At 48.1% G+C, this 22,028-nt stretch overlaps 1 protein-coding gene across 8 annotated transcripts in view; it reads right to left on the bottom strand.

Moving 5' to 3' along the window:
* The window catches only part of DGKA (diacylglycerol kinase alpha), a 36,421-nt gene extending 16,283 nt beyond the window's left edge, over positions 1–20,138 (bottom strand). For 3 of the 8 annotated variants that reach the window (XM_030938772.1, XM_030938770.1, XM_030938775.1), the window contains exons 1-16: positions 14,570–15,484; positions 14,092–14,165; positions 13,639–13,774; positions 13,134–13,208; positions 12,627–12,676; positions 11,877–11,951; positions 11,561–11,680; positions 11,337–11,451; positions 10,694–10,782; positions 10,437–10,556; positions 10,151–10,249; positions 9,896–9,979; positions 9,549–9,622; positions 9,290–9,364; positions 8,794–8,879; positions 8,614–8,703 (exon numbers count right to left, since the gene is read on the bottom strand). In XM_030938772.1, coding sequence (XP_030794632.1) covers positions 8,614–8,703; positions 8,794–8,879; positions 9,290–9,364; positions 9,549–9,622; positions 9,896–9,979; positions 10,151–10,249; positions 10,437–10,556; positions 10,694–10,782; positions 11,337–11,451; positions 11,561–11,680; positions 11,877–11,951; positions 12,627–12,676; positions 13,134–13,208; positions 13,639–13,774; positions 14,092–14,165; positions 14,570–14,786 — 1,579 coding nt within the window. In that variant the 5' untranslated portion in view covers positions 14,787–15,484. Of the gene's footprint in view, positions 1–8,613; positions 8,704–8,793; positions 8,880–9,289; positions 9,365–9,548; positions 9,623–9,895; positions 9,980–10,150; positions 10,250–10,436; positions 10,557–10,693; positions 10,783–11,336; positions 11,452–11,560; positions 11,681–11,876; positions 11,952–12,626; positions 12,677–13,133; positions 13,209–13,624; positions 13,775–14,091; positions 14,166–14,569; positions 15,485–15,721; positions 15,823–18,988; positions 19,085–19,767 lie in introns of those variants that run through there. The other 5 variants (XM_030938773.1, XM_030938774.1, XM_010377831.2 and 2 more) reach the window with 5 other exon arrangements.
* Between the last annotated feature and the right edge of the window lie 1,890 nt (positions 20,139–22,028).

Raw genomic sequence — 22,028 nt, forward strand, 5'->3', positions numbered from 1 at the left:
GAGACCAGCCTGGACAACATGGGAAAACCTCATCTCTACAAAAAATATAAAAATTAGCCAGGTGTTGGTGGCTCAATCCTGTAATCCTAGCACTTTGGGAGGCCAAGGCGGGTGGATCACGAGGTCAGGAGATCAAGACCATCCTGGCTAACATGATGAAACTTTATCTCTACTAAAAATACAAAAAATTAGCCGGGTGTGATGGCAAATGCCTGTAGTCCCAGCTACTCAGGAGGTTGAGGCAGGAGAACGGCGTGAACCCAGGAGGCAGAGCTTGCAGTGAGCTGAGATCGCGCCACTGCACTCCAGCCTGGGTGACAGAATGAGACGTCGTCTCAAAAATAAATAAATAAATAAATAAATAAAAATTAGCCAGATGTAGGCTGGGCGTGATGACTCACGCCTGTAATCCCAGCATTTTGGGAGGCCGAGGCAGGCAGATCACGAGGTCAGGAGTTTCAGACCAGCCTGGCCAACATGGTGAAACCCCAACTCTACTAAAAATACAAAAAATTAGCAAGGCGTGGTGGCAGACACCTGTAATCCCAGCTACTTGGGAGGCCGAGGCAGGAGAATCACTTGAACCCAGGAGGCGGAGGTCGCAGTGAGCCGAGATCACGCCACTGCACTCCAGCCTCGGCAACAAGAGTGAAACTCTCTCAAAAAAAAAAAAAAAAATTAGCCAGGTGTGGTGGCATGTGACTGTAGTCCTGGCTACTCTGAGGTGGGAGGATTGCATGAGCCTAGGAGTTTGAGGTTGTGGTGAGCTGTGATCTCACCACTGTACTCCAGCATGGGCAGCAGAGCAAGACTATCTCAAAATAAAGAAAGAAACAAAAAACAAAAAAGGAAAAATGGGCAAATAATACAAACAAGTCTATAATAGAAGAAAAAATACAAATGGCCAATATGCATAGGAAAGGTGCTCAGTATTACTAACAATTTCAAGAACCATAATTAAAACAATTAGCTAACTTTTGTTGCCTATCAGGTTGGCAAAGTATAAGGAGATTCAGAAAACCAAGTGCTAATGAGTTTATGAATAAATTGACATTCTCATTTGCTGTTAGCTACGGCATGACTTGATAACTCATTTTTGGAAAGCATTTTGGCAATTTTTATCAAAATGTTATTGGATTTTATCAAAACATAATTTTCGCTGGGTGCAATGGCTCACGCCTGTAATCCCAGCACTGTGGGAGGCGGAGGTGGGCAGATCACCTAAGGTCAGGAGTTCGAGATCAGCCTGGCCAACATGGTGAAACCCTGTCTCTACTAAAAATACAAAAATTAGCTGGGCATGGTGTTGGGCGCCTGTAATCCCAGCTACTCAGGAGGCTGAGGCAGGCAGAATCGCTTGAACCTGGGAGGCAGACATTGCAGTGAGCTGAGATTGCGCCACTGTACTCCAGCCTGGGTGACAGAGTGAGACTCCGTCTCAAAAAAAAAAAAAAAAGTTGTGTGTTTATGCATATGTGTGTGTGTGTGTGTGCGCATGCATGTAAAAACAGAAAAAAGTGTAAATAGGAAACAGTGTTTATCTCTGAGGAAGTACATGAAATTTTGTGGGGAGTCTTTAAATCTTTACGGTGACAACATACTGATTATTTATGTCAGTTTTTTTTTTGAGATGGAGTCCAGCTCTGTTGCAAGGCTGGAGTGCAGTGGCACGATCTCGGCTCACTGCAACCTCCGCCTCTCTGGTTCCAGCTATGCTCCTGCTCAGCCTCCTGAGTAGCTGGGATTGCAGGCGTGTGCCACCACACCCGGCTAATTTTTTGTGTTTTTAGTAGAGACGGGGTTTCACCATGTTAGCCAGGATGGTCTCGATCTCCTGACCTCGTGACCCACCCACCTCGGCCTCTCAAAGTGCTGGGATTACAGGCATGAGCCACCTCGCCCAGCCTATTTGTGTAATTTTTTTTTTTTTCTGAGACGGGATCTTGCTCTCTTGCCCAAGCTGGAGTGCACTGGCTTACTGCAGCCTCAACCTGCCAGGCTCAAGCTATCCTCCTGCCTCCAGCTCCTGAGTATCTGGAACCGCAAGCTTGTGCCACCATGCCTGGGTAATTATTTTATTTTTCATAAAGATGAGGTCTCACTATGGAGCCCAGGATGGTCTGAAACTCCTGGGCTCAAGTGATCCTCCAGCCTTGGCCTCCCAAAGTGCTGGGATTACAGGTGTAAGCCACCGTGTTCGGCTATTTGAATAGTTTTTTAAAAAGAAAATACCGTTGTTTTTTTTTTTCTCCCCAAGATGGAGTCTAGGTTTGTCACCCAGGCTGGAGTGCAGCGGCATGATCTCAGCTCATTGCAACTTCCATGTTTCTCCTGCCTCAGCCTCCTGAGTAGCTGGGATTACAGGTGATCCTGCCACCACACCCAGCTAATTTTTGTATTTTTAGTAGAGATGACATTTCACCATCTTGGCCAGGCTGGTCTTGAAGTCCTGACCTCATGATCCACCCACCTTGGCCTCCCAAAGTGCTGGGATTACAGGTGTGAGCCACCACGTCTGGCATGAACATTTTACTATTAATGGTTATTTTCAGGCTGGACGCGGTGGCTCATGCCTGTAATCCCAGCACTTTGGGAGGCTGAGGCGGGTGGATCACGAAGTCAAGAGATTGAGACCATCCTGGCTAACATGGCGAAACCCTGTCTCTACTAAAACTACAAAAAAATTAGCCGGGCATGGCGGCTGGCGCCTGTAGTCCCAGTTACTCGGGAGGCTGAGGCAGGAGAATGGCGTGAACCTGGGAGGCGGAGCTTGCAGTGAGCCGAGATTGCGCCACTGCACTCCAGCCCGGTCAACAGAGCGAGACTCTGCCTCAAAAAAAAAAAAAAAAAAAAAAAAAAAATATATATATATATATATATCGATATATATCTATATATATATCTATATATATCTATATATATCTATCTATATATATATCTATATATATATATATAATTTTTGGCTGGGTGTGGTGGCTCACACTTGTAATCCCAGGACTTTGGGAGGCCGAAGCAGGAGGATCACCTGAGGTCAAAGTTCGAGATCAGCCTGACCAACATGGTGAAACCTCATCTCTACTGAAAATACAAAAAATTAGCCAGGTATGGTGGCGCATGCCTTTAGTCCCAGCTACTGGGGAGGCTGAGGCACAAGAATCGCTTGAACCGGGAGGTAGAGGTTGCAGTGAGCCAAGATTGTGCTATTCCACTCCAGCCTGGGCAACAAGAGTGGAACTCTGTCTCAAAAAAATAAATAAAATAAAATAAAAATGTTCATATTCTCCGAGTCAGCAATTCTACTTCTAGAAATCTCTCCTAGAGAAATGTTCATATCTGTGCACAGAGATAGATGTATGAGTGTTCACTGCACCATGGTTTGTAAGATTAAAAAACTGAATGCTACCCTAATGTCCACCAATAGGGAACTGTTTATAAATGATTACACATTCACACAATGGAACACTATTCGGTCCTAAAATGGATGAAGCAAACCTGACTGTATAGAAATATAATGATAACCAATATGAACTGTTAAGTTAGAAAAAGAAGAAAAACATCTATAAAATGATCTCATTGTTGCCGGGCACGGTGGCTCAAGCCTGTAATCCCAGCACTTTGGGAGGCCGAGACGGGCGGATCACGAGGTCAGGAGATCGAGACCATCCTGGCTAACATGGTGAAACCCCGTCTCTACTAAAAATACAAAAAAAAAAAAAAACTAGCCGGGCGACCTGGCCGGCGCCTGTAGTCCCAGCTACTCGGGAGGCTGAGGCAGGAGAATGGCGTGAACCCGGGAGGCGGAGCTTGCAGTGAGCTGAGATCCGGCCACTGCACTCCAGCCTGGGCGACAGAGCGAGACTCCGTCTCAAAAAAAAAAAAAAAAAAAAAAAGATCTCATTGTTTAAATATATGTTAGTTTGTGTCTAGGAAGTAAAACATGGAGGAACAGCCCCCAAAACTGTAGGGCATAGATTATAGGGAGCTTTCACTTTCTTGGCACATATATATGAAATGTTTAAGCTATTTTTTACCACCAGCATGTATTATAATTGTAGTCAGGGGAGAAAAAAGGTTTTAAAAATGTCTCCATAGGCCAGGCGCAGTGGCTCACACCTGTAATCCCAGCACTTTGGGAGGCTGTGGGAGGCTGAGGCAGGCGGTTCACTTGAGGTCAGGAGTTCGAGACCAGCATGGGCAACACAGTAAAACCTGTCTCTACTAAAAATACAAAAATTAGCAGGCGTGTTAGCACAGGCTTGTAATCCCAGCTACCTGGGAGGCTGAGACATGAGAATCGCTTGAACCAGGGAGGCCAAGGTTGCAATGAGCCAAGAGTGTGCCACTGCACTCCAGCCTGGGCAACAGAGGGAGACTCTGTCTAAAAACAAACAAACAAACAAACAAACAAACAAACAAAAAAACGAGGATTTTCAGATGGGAGATCATACTGGATTATCTGGGTGGTACCAGTGTAATCACAGGAGTCCTTATAAGTGAAAGAGGAAGACAGGAGAAAGGAGTTGTAAAAGGAGATGTGACCATGGAAGCAGGGGTTGGAGTGATAAGACCACTCACTGGTTGGAAGGGGGACCTTGAGCCGAGGAATGCAGACAGCTTGTTGAAACTAGAAAAAGCAAAGGATTCTTCCCTAGAGCCTCTAGAAAAGAACTCAGCTCTGCTAACACCTTGATTTTAGCCTAGTGAGACCCATTTTGGACTTCTCTCATCCAGAACTGTAAGATAATAAATTTGTGTTGCTTTAAGCCACTGTTTGTGGTAATTGGTGACAGCAGCAATGGGACACTAATGCAGACTCCTTTAATAACTCTTCTTCCTTTGCTCAACTGTTAAATAGGGTGTATACCAGGATCTTGCTGTCCTTGTTCACCTTCTCTTACCTCTTTGCCTGGGTAATCGCAGCTACTCTAAGAATGTCAATTACCACCTAGGCGCAGATGACTCTTAAAACATGTATCTCCTAAAATATTTGACTTCTCTCCCAAATTCCTGATATGTATTTTTAACCACCCACCATAACATCTTCACCTGCCCCAAACTGAATTTTTCTTCCTTAAACTGATCTTCCTCCTGTATTCCCTATCTTAATAAATCCACCACGAGGCTGGGTGCGGTGGTTTATGCATATAATCCCAGCACTCTGGGAGGCAGAGGCAGGTGGATCACCTGAGGTCAGAAGTTCGAGACCAGCCTGGCCAGCATGGTGAAATCTCATCTCCACTTAAAATACAAAAATTAGCTGGATGTGGTGGTGGACGCCTGTAATCCCAGCTACTCGGGAGGCTGAGGCAGGAGAATCGTCGGAACCTGGGAGGTGGAGGTTGCAGTAAGCTGAGATTGTGCCACTGCACTCCAGTCTAGGCAAGAGAGCAAGACTCTGTCTCAAAAAAAAAAAAAAAAAAAAAAAAGAATAAATGAATAAATAAATGCCACCCCCATCTGCTGAGTCCACAAACCTAGGAAATGTCCTAGACTTGTCTCTACCTCCTCCTCCACAACCTGTCAGTTATCCAGAGCTGTGGCTTCTTCCTCATTAACTCCATTGCTGCTGCCTTGGCTTCTGTGTTCGTCATCTCTTGTCTGGACTACTGCAAAACAGGTAATTTCCTATTCTGTCTCCTTCCTACAATCCATCTTCCACAGAGCTCCCATAGTGATACTCCTTTCAATCCCCTCTCTTCAAACCTCATGATTTTTTCAGCGTCAACATGGTTTCCTTTTTATTTTTAAATTTAAAGTCTCACACTGTTGCCCAGGCTGGAGTGCAGTGGTGCAATCATGGCTCACTACAGCCTTGATCTTTTCAGCTGAAGCAATCCTCCCGCCTCAGCCTCAGCTGGAACTATAGGCATGCACCACCATGCCTGGCTATTTATTTGTGTGTCTGCTTATTTTTAGAGATGAGTTCTCACTGTGTCACTCAGGATTGAGTGCAGTGGCCCAATCATAGCTCATTGCAGCCTGAAACTCCTGGGCTCAAGGAATCCTCCAGTCTCTACCTCTTGAGTTGTTGAGACTACAGGCATGTGCCACTATGCCCAGTTAATTTTTTAAAAAATATTTTGTAGAGGCCGGGCGCGGTGGCTCAAGCCTGTAATCCCAGCACTTTGGCAGGCTGAGGCGGGCGGATCACGAGGTCAGGAGATAGAGACCATCCTGGCTAACACGGTGAAACCCCGTCTCTACTAAAAAAATACAAAAAAAAAAAAAAAAAACTAACCGGGCGAGATGCCGGCGCCTGTAGTCCCAGCTACTCAGGAGGCTGAGGCAGGAGAATGGTGTGAACCCGGAAGGCGGAGCTTGCAGTGAGCCAAGATCGCGCCACTGCACTCCAGCCTGGGCGACGGAGCAAGACTCCATCTCAAAAAATAAATAAATTAATTAAAAAATATATTTTGTAGAGACTTGGTCTCACTTTGTTGTCCAGGCTGGTCTCCAGCTCCTGGCTTAAAGTGATCTTCTGATCTCGGCCTCCCAAAGTGTTGGGATTACAGGAAGGAACCATCGTGCCCAGCCCAACATACATTTTCATTAGTGCTATATTTATATCCTTATTGTCCTGATACAGGTTGAGTTACCAGAAAACTGCAATGTTTTCTGCTAACTTGTTTGCTTGGTTATGCTAACTTGATTCTTGTTTGGAGAATACAGGGAAGACATAAAATACGTAATTTCAAAATGTCTAATGTTATAAATGAAAAAGTCAGATATTGAGGATCTGAAAATTGGTCAAAGAATTGGTTATATGTCTACATATAAAACTTAAATTATAATAAGCACTCAGAGATATTTCTTCCTAATTTTTCTTTTAGTTACATCTTTTACTTGACATCGAGTTCCCCCGACTGCTGCTTGTTTGATTGGGTTAAAAAAAAAAAGAAAAGAAAAAAAAGAGTTCACCCATAGTGCAAGGATTGCACACTCAAATACCTGAGTGGCATGAATGGTAAAGTGGGTTGGGCGGGGTGGCTCACGCCTGTAATTTCAACACTTTGGGAGGCTTAGGTGGGTGGATCACTTGAGGTCAGGAGTTCGAGACCAGCCTGGCCAACATGGTGAACCCTCGTCTCTACTAAAAATACAAAAATTAGCCGGGCATGATGGTGCACACCTGTAATCCCAGCTACTCGGGTGGCTGAGACAGGAGAATCACTTGAACCTGGGAGGCAGAGGTTGCAGTGCGCTGAGGTGGCACCACTGCACTCCAGCCTAGGCAACAGAGCGAGACTCCATCTCAAGAAAAAGAAAAAGAAAAAGAAAAAGAAAGGTAAAGTGAATAAGGGACTAGCAGGGAGCCAATGGGATTGTGATAAACTGAAGAATACATGTCCCACTTAGAAATAATCAAGTACAAAGAAATCGAAAACACTGCAAGGCAACCAATACAAAACAACACAAAATAATTACTGTGGGCTGTCAGCTTGCAATCTCTGGCAGGATAAAATTAAAAACTCCCCGGCACAGTACTCATAACCCTCCATAATCTGGACTCTGCTCAACTAGTCTTCCCTCTCCACGTTTTCCACCTTGCACCCTATGTCCCAATCATGATGAATGACTTACAGTTCCCCCAATGCACCACTATGTTGTTTGGTGGCTCCTCTGGCCTTACACTACTTCCTCCATCTAGAATGCCTTCCACTGCCCTTAGCAGATCTCTATTCCATAAGATCTCCAGCAAGATCTTAGAGCTGGACTCTGAACCCAATAACCTCAACTCCAAGATTCCTCAAACACAATCTGCCCTACACTGACCTCTTTATCTACCAATGCTATCCCTCAGACTCTTTCTGTTTGAAAGGCATAAGAGATTAGAAATGGGAGAGCAGTTAGGAGACTATTGCAATACTCAGAAAAAAGTCATAGTGAATTAATTAATGACTACCTGGTTAATTGTTTGAATGAGTGAATGAGACGTGGCCAAGCTCCCTGCTAGCTCCATCAATCAGTATCTGGCTTAGCTGATACAACCTTCCTTATTCCCACATTGTTCCCCACCCCCATATTCCTTGATTCTCTGAGCCATAAGGGTTGGTTGGGAGAAACATAAAAATATTTACAGGAGCCGGGCGCGGTGGCTCAAGCCTGTAATCCCAGCACTTTGGGAGGCCGAGACGGGCGGATCACAAGGTCAGGAGATCGAGACCATCCTGGCTAACCCGGTGAAACCCCGTCTCTACTAAAAAATACAAAAAACTAGCCGGGCGAGGTGGCGGGTGCCTGTAGTCCCAGCTACTCGGGAGGCTGAGGCAGGAGAATGGTGTAAACCCGGAAGGCGGAGCTTGCAGTGAGCTGAGATCCGGCCACTGCACTCTAGCCTGGGCAACAGAGCGAGTCTCTGTCTCAAAAAAAAAATATATATATATTTACAGGAAAGGGGACTATCACCCTTGACCCTTCTAGGTTCAGATTGTGGTCCCTGCTTCTTCCAAAGCTGTCTTCTTTTTGGACATTCCACTTTTGTAACCACCTGTCTATGCTCCTCTTCTTCCCCAATCCTCTTTCTATACCAGATGCCTAGTTTCTTCTCCAAGTGCTTTTCCCATCCTACACAACTCCCCACATCCTACAGCAAAACAATTTCTAACCACTTACCTCCTCCCCATCTTAGGCATCGAGCCAGATCATTTCCAGTACCCAGGGGCAACACAGCAACAGGAGGCAAAACCGGCAAGTTAGCTTTGTCTGCGGAGGCAGGTGAAGAGAAGGATGGAGTGAGTTAGCTCTGCAAGACTACGACCCCAATCTCTTCCTAGAGCCCCTCCCTGCACTGACCAATGGTCTCTAGAATCCAGCCTACTGTGCCGTCTCCACCACACACCAAAATCCGGCCATCAGGAACATCCTTGAACAATCGGAGCCTGAGACAAAGGGGAGAGAGAAGATGAAGAAGGATAACAGGACTGAGGTTACCCAACTCCTGGGCAGGCACATTGCTTCTTGTCTCTCATTCCTTAGGACCCTCCTCCTTTTTGTCAAAAGACTTGAGTTTCTATGAAGGTCAGAGAAAAGAACAATGGGGAAAGTTATAGCCACTCCTCAGTGGTTAAGGAAAAATTGGTATCTTCATTCTTGGAGAGTACAAAGATGGGCCAGAGAGCTCGGAGGATGGGATACCCAGTGACCCCAGGGAAGGAAACATTCTGAATTATGGCCTCTTGGGGATCTCTAGCCCTCCTCTCCCAACTGCACTCTTTCCTGCACTCTCCTGACATATACAGATACACAGACCAACGAAAACATTGTGATACAGCCCCTAACCTGTGCTCACCCTATCTCAGGACCATCCTTCAGGAGGTTAAACACCTGTCGAGGGTTTAATATATACTGGAACTTCCAGAGCACCCTGTGTGTGGGAAAAAGAAAAGCTCATGGCAGGCGTGGGGGTAGGGGGTGATCTTCTGAACCTCACCCTCTTGATGTGTTCCTCAAGGTATGCACCTCCAGACACACACATCCCCCTCCACCTTCCAAGTGCTGCAGGCAGGCCCTCCCTCTCATCTTAGAAGGCCCAATGTATCTCTCCTCACCTCTGGCCCTGCTTCCCGCCACTCTTAGGATTGACAAAGACAAGAAGTGGGTGAGTGTTAGGAACAGGGTCAATCTGCATTGGGGGAAGAAAGTAAGGATAAAGAAAGCAGGATTTTGTCAGAGTTAAGGTGGGCCCTGGAGACAGGGGCAGAGGGCTGACATTCCACCAAGATATTTTCCCCCTCCCTCCTGTTTCCCTCCCCTTCCCTCCCCCACCATGGTGGAGTTTCTGGAGAGTGAGAGCATCAACCGCCCCCCACCAGGCACTCCCTCTTCATTCCCACCCATGAGGGATCCACTGAAAAATCGGCCCCCATCATGAAGCCCCAGACTCTTAGCCCTGTACCCGCAGAGCCTCAGAGGTGCTCAAATTTAAATCATCCATGGTCTTCTGGCTTGTTTTGCTATTTTTACGATCCGGTCCAGAGGCCTGGGAGGGGAAGAAAGAGGGAAGGAAAGCTGTATTGTGCACGAATCCCTAAATAGAGGGGTCTGACTTGAATCCTAAAAGTATGAGCTCTCTATTCTAAATGCCACTCAGTGAGTGTGGGAAATCGGGGAGGCACTCCTGTCCCCTCCCCGCTGCTGCGGAGGGTCTCACCAGGACACTAGGATAGATGGAAGATGGAGGCAGGATGTGATCTCGGAGCAGCCCACAGTCACACTCATGGCCCACCGCTTGCAGGCAGTCATCGTGGATCTGAAAGACGAGGTGGGCACAGAGAGATCACGAAGGGAACCCTGTCTCCTCTCAACCTGGCAGTCTGGGCTGGAAAGAGCCCCTGGGGCAACTGTGGCTGTAAGGGAGGTGTGGCTGGGAGGCCCGTGGAGAGGGCAGCTCTGCGGGGCCCTAAGACGCAGACAGGAGGGATGGCTCCCAAACTGACCTCTAGGTGGCACCATACACAATGCAGCCCGGTTAGACTGTGGTAGATCCGGATCTTTTTCTGACAGCGGTCGCAGCGTCCGGACTCACAGCCTCCTCGCACCCACACATGTGATTGGACCTTGGGGAGAAAGGCAGTCCCTTGTCTGGGAGGGTCTGAGCAGGACCTAGGGGAGGGAGGAGCTGAGGGCAGCAATGGGCCAAGGGCCAGGGCCAGGATGGAGGTGATGTTGGGAGCAGGGGCTTGAGGTCACTCACACCAATGTCCTTCCGAGACTTGGCATAGGTGCTGACTTCACAAGGCAGGGCTTTCATGGCACACTGGTCGTGAACAGTGTACTTACAGACTGAGGGAGAAGGAAGAAGTTGGGAGGCTTAGCTGAGCCCCTCCCCCTATTTCCTTCTTACCTGGGGGTGAGGCAGGATCAGATATGTGATCCCTTGCTTCAGGGTGTACCAGAATAAAAGTTTGGGGTGAAGTGCCCGCCTCCAAAAGCCATGCCTTTTCCTTACTCTTCCTCCTAAAAGATCAGCTGCTACCCCATGCCTGCCCCACACCATCCATGTGCCAGGCAGGAACTGAGCTGGATGATGCTTGGGAGGCTCAGGTCTAACAGCAATAGTAATCATAATAGATATTTTTTTTTATTGCATGTTATAGTATGTGCATGCACCATCTGAAGCACTTTTCTTGCACTAACTTTTTTAATCCTCACAATTACCTCATTTTCAGTTGAGGAAACTAAGGCTTAAAGAAGTGATGTGGCTTTCCCAAGGTCACATAACTAGTCAGTGGCAGAGCCCAGGATTCAAACCTAGGTCTTTCTAAGTTCAGACAGCCAAGCTTCCACAGATAGCTACACTGACCCGCTTCCCCTACCTCCAAGGTCCCGTTACTCACGGTTACAGCTCAGCCCCTGTTTGCCAAGACCAATGCTTGACTCGCACAGATTGCAGTAAACTGGCCTGGGGAACCTCTTAGGCCTCCACATGTGCTGTCCATCGTCCTTCAGAGTCTAGGAAGGCACAGTAGATGCTAGGGAGTGTCAAAGCCCTTACAGGGCCAATCCTGGCAAGCATAACCCAAAGCTGTCTTACTCATCCTCCAAAGTCTCTCCTACTCACCATCTCCAGACCCAGCAGCACTAGCAGTGGCACGGTGGTGGCCCCAGCCCGGACCCACTCAGCTTGAGAGACAGAGCCACTACCATCATAGTCAATCTCTTTCATCATCTCCTGAAGGATCTGAGCACAGAGTGGAAATGGACTTTCAGTGTGAGTGGGTCTTCAGACCCAAAACCTCTCCACTGCCTCTTAGGATACCCAGCCCTGCCATCCTAGCCAAGGGAACCAGGTTGCCTGTCAGAGATGAGGTAAGGCAGATGCAGGACTCATCAGGGAAGAAGATACAAGAAGGGACAAGAAGGAAGAGCTGCCTTACCGGCCTCAGTTCAGACACATCCCAATCCAGGTATTCAGCCACTCGCATCATCTGTAGGATAATTTTGTCCACTTCCTGGAGCAAAAAGGGCAAGAGCCACAGCCATATCCCCCTTACTACCACCATCCAAATTCTTTTCCAGAAATCAGTGTTCCGGGGTTCCACCCCAGATTCACACCTCTCATTCTCAGGTACGTCTGCCAAGTAAATAAATGTGTTTGTATGCTTGTAAGGCAGACCCAATTCATGTCTCCAAAATTCTCTTTGAGGGGTCAAGAGCTTGGGACTTACTTTCAAATTTAGTCCTATAGGACTCAACCTCTCCCCCCATCCTCTTCTGTTTCTTTTTTTTTTTTTTTTTTTTTTTTTTTGAGACAGAGTCTCGCTCTGTCGCCCGGGCTGGAGTGCAGTGGCCGGATCTCAGCTCACTGCAAGCTCCGCCTCCCGGGTTTATGCCATTCTCCTGCCTCAGCCTCCCGAGTAGCTGGGACTACAGGCGCCCGCCACCTCGCCCGGCTCGTTTTTTTGTATTTTTTAGTAGAGACGGGGTTTCACTGTTAGCCAGGATGGTCTTGATCTCCTGACCTCGTGATCCGCCCGTCTCGGCCTCCCAAAGTGCTGGGATTACAGGGTTGAGCCACCGCGCCCGGCCTCTCTTCTGTTTCTTAAGACCCTGGAACAGTAGGGGCAGGAGGGTGCAGACAAATGAACACATATTCCCTTGCCCAGCATACAGGGTCCCCAACTCACTGAGCTGTCCAGGATCCCATTTCTGTCCGTATCGTACAGCTTGAAGGTGACTGTGGGGTGTTTTAGGGGGGCCAGAGTCAGTTTGTGAGAGATACTCAAAGAATTCATACCAGAATATGGGGGAAACAAAGAGACAGGGAGAGAGCTTTTGGGTGAGAAGCCTAGAGCCTGGGATGGGACTGAGAAAGAGACAAAAAGGAGGGGAAAACAAGCTTGGATTCCCCTTCAGTGAATGTGTCAGGGGAGACAATACACAATCCATATCCCAAGGACATCCTAGGCCGCCTACATGGGAATGTACAAGACATGGGAACTGGGGTGACTATGGTGAAGGGTATTAGGTATAAATAGTCTGGGAGAACAGAGGAAATGGGCTCATTCTCTGGCCCCACCTTTGTCTAGACCTGTCAGCCTTTAGGAATCCTGAAGGAATAAGGGAAAGGAGGCTGAGAAACACCTCACTCTCCCTTCACTGCCCCACCACCTCACTCCAGAAGGGCAACTCACATTCTAACTTGTCTTCTGGCCGACCACCCTCCAGAAGGGAAAAGTAGCAGGAAACATCATTGAGACACACCACATCTGGTTACAAAAAAGCAGATCAGAAGTCAGGGCTCCCTCCACTTTGGCTCATGTTTTATCCTTTGTCTGTTCCACCTCTTCCTTTTAAAAAAAAAATTTACTAATTTTTTTAAGAGACAGGGTCTCACTCTGTCACTGAGGTTGGAGTGCAGTGGCATGATTACTGCTCACTGCACTTTGAACTCCTGGCCTCAAGCAATCCTCCCACCTCAGCCTCCCAAAGTGCTGGGACTACAGGTGTGAGCCACTGCCCTCAGCTTACCTCTCCCCTTTACCTTTCCTCCCTTTAGCTCCTAGACCAGCCTGACTATTCTCCACTAATTTCCCCCAACCTGCACAACATGTGACTCAAGTCAATTCTCATCCCCAAATCCATAAGTTTGATTTTTTCTTCCAGAGGCTCAGCCCAGTCCTACCTGCTTGACCATACCTTTTGTCACATTTGCCTCATTTAAGCAGTGATCAGTCTTAAAGGATTGAAACAGTGCCAGGCTTAGGTGTCTGGGAACATTATCCACTTCCAGATAGATTTTCAGGAATTGCTGGAATCCCTCGTACCCAATGGCCTATAATGAGAGTGAGCATTATCCTGGGGAGTCTGCAAGGTCGGAGCTGGGGCTGAAGAATTGGGAGTAGTGGGGACAGAGATAATAAGTGCGGAGCTGAGAAGCATCTGAGGCAGGAGTATAGTTTCTTTAATTAAGTCCTGAGTTAATAGAATCTCCTGTTTTGTCCTAAAGCAATAGTCGGAGTGACAATGGACACTAGGGTATCTCTAGAGGGGATAGTGAGGGACAGGTCCAGAATAATTCCTGGAAATTGGGGATCAAAAACAAAGATGGGAAGAGTTGATCAAGGAGAGGATTTCCCTGCTGCCACTCACATCTCCTTGGACATATTTGGCCATCTCACCATCCTCGAAGAGCTTTAGGACATCACTGACCTTTTTGGTGGAGTCTAGGGTGTGGAGAGAGTAAGAGAACAGCATTATTAGTTCAGCTGAGTTCTCCTGCCAGAGAAATCCAGCAGGAAAAAAGATTCAAATAACATGAAGAAATTCCAAGAAGAAACAAAGAAATACAGAGGAAAAAATATTTCAGATCCTCCAAAACAGTACCACTCTTTACTCCTCTTCTCTGAGAGCTGGTGCAAGCAGTCCAAGTACAGCGAAGGTGGGTAGAGAGCCCAGACCTTGTGCTTCTCCCCATCTCCCACTCCTCCCGCTCCCAGTCATGAGCACATCTAAGCAGCACACTGCTCAAAGCCACTAAGGAAGCTGGGGGGCAGGAGGTGCAATGTGGGGGAGGAGAGATTCTCTGGGGCAGGGTCTCCAGAACTGAAGGCCTGACAGGAAGACTCACATTCCATGTATTTTTGCAGCTGGGCAAAATCACTGGGGCTTATTAGGCCCCTCTCCTTGGCCATCTGTCTGTTTTTCTCAAGGATGGCCAGAAAGGCAGCTTCGTAGTAGTACTTCCGTTGCTTGGACCTCTTGAGAGGGTAGGCCTGGGGAAAGGTGACAGACTGTACAGTGGGAAGAGCCAGCTGTCTGGGTGTCTTTTCTTCTGTCTGTTCCATTCTGTCTCTACTCCCACTATTATTTTTGTTCTTTCCTTCTCTCCTAGTCCCTCCCTAAATATCTTCCTTTCCCTGTGTCCCTCTTCCCTGTGCCTCTACCCTCCCTGACAGTGTCTGTCCTCTGTCTCTGTTTCTCTGACTCATCTCTGTCTCTCCATTTCTGGATCCTTCTCCCGCTCCCCCAACCTATCTTGATTCATCTGACTACCCTCACCTTCCCAACCGCACCCGGCTTTCTCAGTCTATATATGTTTCTGTGGGTGTGTCCCTTGTCTGTTTCTGCGTTTCCTCCCGCCATCGTCAATCTCTGCAGACTCTCCCCAGCCTGCGCTCTTTCCCATCTCGGGTCCTCGGCAGTTCCCGCCCTCTGGGTGACTCTTACTGCGTTAGCGCGTCTTCCTGGCCATGACCCCATTTTGTCCCGCCTCTGGCCCGGGACCCCAGCTCCGCTCAGCCACCCACTCCCCGAGCCACCCACGCCCCGCAACGACCTCTAGCGCTTCTGACGCGCGACATAGAACCAGCTCTGGCAAGGTCCCTAGACCCGGCCCCGCCTAGACTGCGTTCCGCGGAGCTCCACTAGGGTAGGATGGGGACCTAGGCGCGGGGTAGGGAAGAGGCAGGGGAAGAGACTCTGGGTACCCACTGAGTCTCTTCCTCAGAAGAGGGTTCTGGGATACTGACATCCTAGAGAAAGGACTCACCCATCTGGCAGTTTTCAGTGACTATAGTCCAACTTCTGCTGCCAACACATCTAGTGTTTCCCAGTCCCGGGACGGTGGAGCCAAGTGCTAGTGTCTCGGCTACTGGGAACTTCCTTCCACTCCGCTAGGTCAGCAGTGCTTAGGGAGCCCCAAGTTTTGGCTACTGGACCCAGGGACCAAGGTGCAGTGAGTGACTTGCCTTGATTCGATAATGATAATAATATATCTTACGTGAATATGATACAGTACGGTTTTGGAACAGAACTAGGATCGGTCGTATCTGGGTCCCATTCTTAGCTCTGATACCACTGTGTAACTTGGAGAAGTTATATCTGTAAAATGGGGAGAATGAGAACCCATTTTTCACAGTTGTGTGGTTTAAGTAAAGCAATATATGAAAAGTGGCTTGTATAATGCCTGACATTTAGGAGGCCTACAAGAAATGCTAGTCATTATTGTATTAACAATTAGAATCAAATCCTGAGACATAGGAAACTATTGGCATAATCATTCTACAGATGAGGAAACTGGAGCTCAGAGAAGCTTGGATTTCCTAAGGCAGTTGATAGACGGAAAATCCAAGGCTCCAGCCCAAGGCCATGTGGTAGTGCCTCTGCTTGTTACTCTGCCCTCCTCTTGTTCCACTGTCTCCTCACAGCGGGCCCTCTGGTGTCACTGCACTCCTTTCTGTTCCTCAGGCATGCCAAGCTCTCCCCTGCTCAGAGCGATGAGACTTACCGTTCTGTTTGTGGGACACCCTTCCCAGTTTGTAGTGGGTGCTCAATATTGGTTGTACAAGTGATTGTGTAAAGCTGGGGATTCATAATTTGGGGCTATTAATCCAAATATGGTTACATGAGAATGGGATGCCAGAGTGTCCACCTGACAGTCAGAGGAAAGGAGATAATTTGTAGTACATAGAATAGGTGCTAAATAAATATTTGTTAAATGAATGAATGAATGATCCTGAAAAGCACTCATTGACTACCCCATCAAACACCCTGATCTCCACCTACTAATTTAGGGCTTGTTGGGTTAGGGAAGCAGTTTGGGTGTTCAAGAACAGCCCAGCCCCTTTCCTTTCTGATGGTGCAAGAACCTTCTCTGCAGCTTCTACCCTTGGGACATCTCTGCTGCCTACTTTTATGCAGCACACCATTCCTGTTCCAGCAGCTCTCTGGGAATACTCAGAAGAAGGTTCTGGGATACTGACATCCTAGAGAAAGGACTCTACCCATCTGGCACTTTTCAATGACTGTAGTCCAACTTCTGCTGCCAACAGATCTAATGAATACTAATAGTCTTATGGCTAATGGGGCCTCTATAGCTTAATTGGCCTCTCTGATTACTTCTGGGAATTCTAAGATGACTCTAAAGTTCTAGGAAATGGAATCTGAGGGAGAAGTGACAGGGAGGGAGCAAGTAAGTTACAGTGCAAAGGAGAGAGGACAGGCTTCTTCTCTGCCTCTCTTTTTACAATGATCTAACTCTTTCTTGCTCCTTTCTAGCTCCGCAGGTCTTAAACCTGGAGAAGTAGTATAGAGTAGAAGTTAAGAGAATGGACTTGCAAATTGGACAGGCAAGGATCAGAAGCCTAGCTCTTTGAGAGGTCATTTCATCTCCCTGAGCCTCAGTTTTCTCATCAGTAAGGTGGGCACCTACAGAAATCAGTCGCAATGTGGGCATTAAATAAGATGATATATGCAATGCACTTAGCAAACAGCATGGCACAGACTAGGAACTCAATGATCATCAGCTCTTATCATTCCTACACAGGGTAGTACCTAGAGAAACATTTCTGGAGATTAGGAAAAATGATGTCTTTGAACCAGGAAGGCATAAATTTCAGGGACTTCCAGCATCAGTGAAGCCCAGTTGTACATCTTACCCCTTGTTATTAATATATCTGTCAGGTGCAACCATGTAGTATCAGGATCGTGAACTTTGCCTCTGGGAGGATGATGAGGTAGCTAGAACTAGACTCTCAGTGTTCAAGGACACCACTGGGCTGGAATCTTCGACATGAGTGCTCCTGGGATCTTTTCAATGGTTCTCTTGACCTCTCTTACTGAAAATTTAGCTGTCCCTGGAGCTGAAGGGTAGCAAACTGTGGGATCCTGGGGACTTAAAGACCTGGAACAAGTCCATTTTCTTCCTCCAGGTCCATCCCAACCCTGAGGCTATAACCTGGGCTAGTCTAGGCAAACGCCAGGGCTGGGAGGGTGGGGTCTGCTGCCAGCCTGCCAGCTATTTGTGACTCACTCTTCCCTTCCCTCCTCTGGTTTCCCTGCCCGCCCCTACCCACTTGGGGTGAGAAAGGAAGAAGTTGACTTGGAGGCAGAGAATCTTAGAACATCCACAGAGCTGAGAGTCACCAACCCTCGTATTTTACAGAGGAGGAAATTAAGGCATAGAGAGAGAATTACTCTCTTAAGGGCACAGACTCTAGACACCCATCCTTAGTACATTCCACTAAATCTTAGAGCTCATGGGTCTCTGGATCTAATTTTAAACATCAAATACTAAAATTTTAACCAAGAGATAAATGTTATTTCCAAAGCCTGTGTTAATATTTAAAGTTTCCTTTTTTCACTTAAGCATTCATTGCTCACATTCCAAGTCCTTTAAGTCGACCATTACTCAGGAAATAGCTAGGTCCCCAGAATATTGAGGCTGCCCCAGGGGGCAGGAGCTCCGAATTTGAGGGCCCAAGATTGATTACCAGGACTTCTGAATTCCTTAATCATATCATAGACTGTATCCTCCTCCTCTGGTGGACCGCTGCTGCTAGTAGGTAGCCCCCAAGAGGGAATCATTTGCTTGAAGCCTCAAAACTTATTAAGCCTCCACAAACACTGAAGACTGCAGTGCTGCCTGGCTGAGGGGGTTGTGTGTGTGTGTGTGTGTGTGTGTGTGTGTGTGTGTAGAGGGTGTCATTGCGTAGCACAGGAGGAAGTTACGATACTGGCATGGTTGGGGGATGTGGGCTTGTCTGTGCTGAGGCTGAAAAGATGCCCAATAATATATTTGCCTTTCTTCCTCAGGAAGGCTTATTTCTCTTATCTAAAGGTGAAAAGTGAGATTCAGACTCAGGTATTTTCAGAAACTTCCCAGTGACAGGTGGGGAGAGCTTGGGGGTGGGAAGTTGGGGACCTGGAGGCCAAACAAGAACCCTTCTCCACCCGTGCGGCACTGTGGAGGTTCCGAAAAGGACTTCCCTCAGAGTCGGGTCCCAGGAACCAGGCTTCAGCATCCCTCCGAATGAGCTGGAGGGATGGAGGGGAAGGCCTGGGAGACGTTACCCACTGGGTTCTGGCCCAGCCCTCCCGCTGCACCCCCGCGTCCCAGCGCAGACCCTTCTGGATACCCGCTCCAGCTGTCACGCTTCCTCCTTCCCGACCCAGCAGCACGAACGCAGCCCGTGGGTCCTGGCCTTTCCTACCCCTGTCCTGTTCCACGGGGGAGGGCGGGGCGCTGGGGGACTCGCGGAGTCTCTACCTTGCTTGGGAGGGCTCGCGGTCGCAGCTGAAGCGCCGGCGCTGGAGCTGGAGCCCGAGCTGGGCTGGAGGGGACGGGCCAGGCAGACGCGGCCGCAGCGGGGCCGCCCCGTTCCTGACGACACAGCTGCCCGCCCCCCACCTTAGCCTGCCCGCCGCGCCCGCGCCCTGCGCCCCCAACTCTGGGAACTTCGAAGTTGGAGAAGCCCGTTTCTAGGTTTCCAGTTCACCATAACCTGCTCCACCCTCTCTTGAATATGTCCCTGGCTTTAGACACATTTTCTCCATTTGCTGCGCTCCTCATCTTCTTCCCGCGCCGGGGGCAGCTCTGCTTCTATTTTCTCTTTCTAATCACTCACAGCCTCTCCCTTCACCCCAAACCTGGGAGGCCAAGATACCGGGCGGGCCCCTAACAGAACAGCTCGGCAGTTGGGCACCCAACCAACGTCTCACTCTCTTCTGATTGCTGCCATCCTGAACTTCCCTGTCCAACTCCCTTCCATCCACCACTGACTTCACACTCAAGAGATCCCACGGGGGGCAAGGCCAGAGTCCCAGACTCCACAACCTGACCAAACACCTCCCTCCTGTCCCGGGCTCCACCCTGCTTGAGACAATCTGCCCACCTTCTCCACGTCCCTCTCCTCCCTTTTAGACTTATTTTCTCCAGTCTAAGGACACCTCCTGTCAAGACTCATGTCCTCTCCTTAATTCTAGGGTGGAGGTTTGCACTCTGGTCTGTGTCCACCCTTTCTCCACACCCTCATCCTCCCAGTTTACCTGCTGGCCTTGGCAGGTAGCACAGAAGGCCCTGGCCAAAAGTAGGGAGTCAAAGGTCCTTTCAGCTTCTCCTGCCTGGAGTCTCTTCTAGAGTCATTAAGGCTTTTGGGGTCGCATGGCTGGTGGTGAAGGTGGTACAGCAAGGGAGACAGATGGAGGCCTAGGGACTTACTGGCAGGAACTGGAGACCCAGGCATCCTGCTTACTGGCCCCGCCCTAACCCCTGTCTAACTCCCTCCTACCTTTCATTGAAAATGGGGCAGAGTAATAAAGCCTTAAGTTCCTGGAATCTCCTTCTTACACCTGGGGGTGGGAAGAAGCGGGAGGGGAGACCTCTGACTACAAGGGTATATGCATGTGTGGGTATTGTGGATGCATACATACACACACCTAATATATACATATTTTTTGTGGGAGTTGGAGAGGAAAGGGAATTAATACATGAGGCCCTCTAGTGGGAACATGGGTATCTAAGCAGTTCTTGATTGTTTCAAGACAGGCTTGTTGGAACAGACTCCTCCACATTTGCCAGAAATATAGCTGCTGAGTAACAGGGTTTGGGAGTATTGTTGTTGTATCTAAACTGGAGATTTCGGGCATAGGTTGAAGAGGGTCTCTTGCTCCTGTGCCCCTCCGGATCTCACCCTCTCACCCCCAATCATAAAAAGACAAGGGCCAAAGGCCGGGCGCAGTGGCTCACACCTGTAATCCCAGCACTTTGGGAGGCTGAGGCAGGCGGATCATGAGGTCAGGAGACCGAGACAATCTTGGCTAACACGGTGAAAACCTGTCTCTGCTAAAAATACAAAAAATTAGCTGAGCGTGGTGGCAAGTGCCTGTAGTCCCAGCTACTTGGGAGGCTGAAGCAGGAGAATCACTTCAACCCGGGAGGTGGAGGTTGCAGTGAGCTGAGATCATGCCACTGCACTCCAGTCTGGGCAACACGAGTGAAACTCTGTCTCAAAAAAACAAAACAAAACAAAAACAAGACAAGGCCCTTGACACTCCCCATCCTTTGTCTTTACAGTATTCTCTTCACTGTTAGCAAAGCTTCATCTCTCCTTCCTCTATGACCTCCTTAGTCATAGTAAACAAACTCGTCTGAAGGCCTTTTATACACCAAGTCCTGTACTTATTCTGCAATACAAGCAAAAACATAGTCCAGTTTAGGGACTATACCAATGAGTGGTGCAACGTGTGTAAAGCCTCTCCCGTCTGAGCTACTTTAAACAAACATACAATATAAGAATAGGTCCCCTAACACCTCTGCCTATCAGTTTTCTGTCCCTGGATCTTTCATTTAGAAATCTTGGAATGATATTAATCTCTAAGGCACTCAGCTTGCCTTGCAAAGAATGCTTAAAGTAATGCCACCCTATGTATTACCTGTGTTTCTCACTCTATCGTCTTTAGATATGTCCCTAAATAAAGGTGAAGACATTCCTTTTAAGATAGTTTTTGGCACTTCAAAGTGGGGTGTAATGTAATCTCTCTCGAATAAGGAATAAGGTTGAATCAGTCTTACTCTAGACTTCTTTGTGTCTTCTTTAGGATCTGTGCTCCATCATACCCCAAGTCAGTTACTGGGGGGTGTGGGTGGGGGAAGAAAAGCCAAGAAACATCTAAGAAGGAGGCGTTTAATGCCTACGGTTCCAGGTGCTCATTTCTTTAATCAACCACATCATAAAAATCAGAAAGAAAGAAACCACAATGAACAAAGGGAAAGGAAAAAACAACAGCCTGTTCTCCCCAGCCTTTTTTGCCCCGTTCCTCCTCAGGGTGGGGGGCCACATCCGGGGCCCAGGGTTGGGTCCCAGGCAGGTCTACTAAGCAGACAATTGAGTTTCACTTCCTGTCAACCCCAGTGCTGAGGCAGGATGTCTGGGGGTGGGAAGGGGGCCTAGGGTTGGTAGTGAACAGGGGCCACTTTAGGTTTCCCTCCTGCAGAAAGGTTTATTGAGCAGCCTCTGGAAGCTGCAGAGACCACTCCTAAGGTAGTTCAGTCAAGACCAACGTATCCCATTAGTTTGTAGAAGCGTCTTCCCACACTCTAACGTCTAATCATAACAAGGTTAAGGACAAGATGTTAGACCCTGCAGGGTCTGAAGCACAATTGGTGAAAGGAGACCACAGTTTAAGAACACTTGCAATAATTGTGTATTGTTTGCAAATACTTTTTATTTATTTTGAGACTGAGTCTTGCTCTATCATACAGGCTGGAGTTCAGTGGCATGATCTTGGCTCGTGCCAAGATCACTTCG

Source organism: Rhinopithecus roxellana, chromosome 10, assembly GCF_007565055.1.
Source record: "Rhinopithecus roxellana isolate Shanxi Qingling chromosome 10, ASM756505v1, whole genome shotgun sequence".
NCBI classification, from domain to species: Eukaryota; Metazoa; Chordata; class Mammalia; order Primates; family Cercopithecidae; genus Rhinopithecus; species Rhinopithecus roxellana.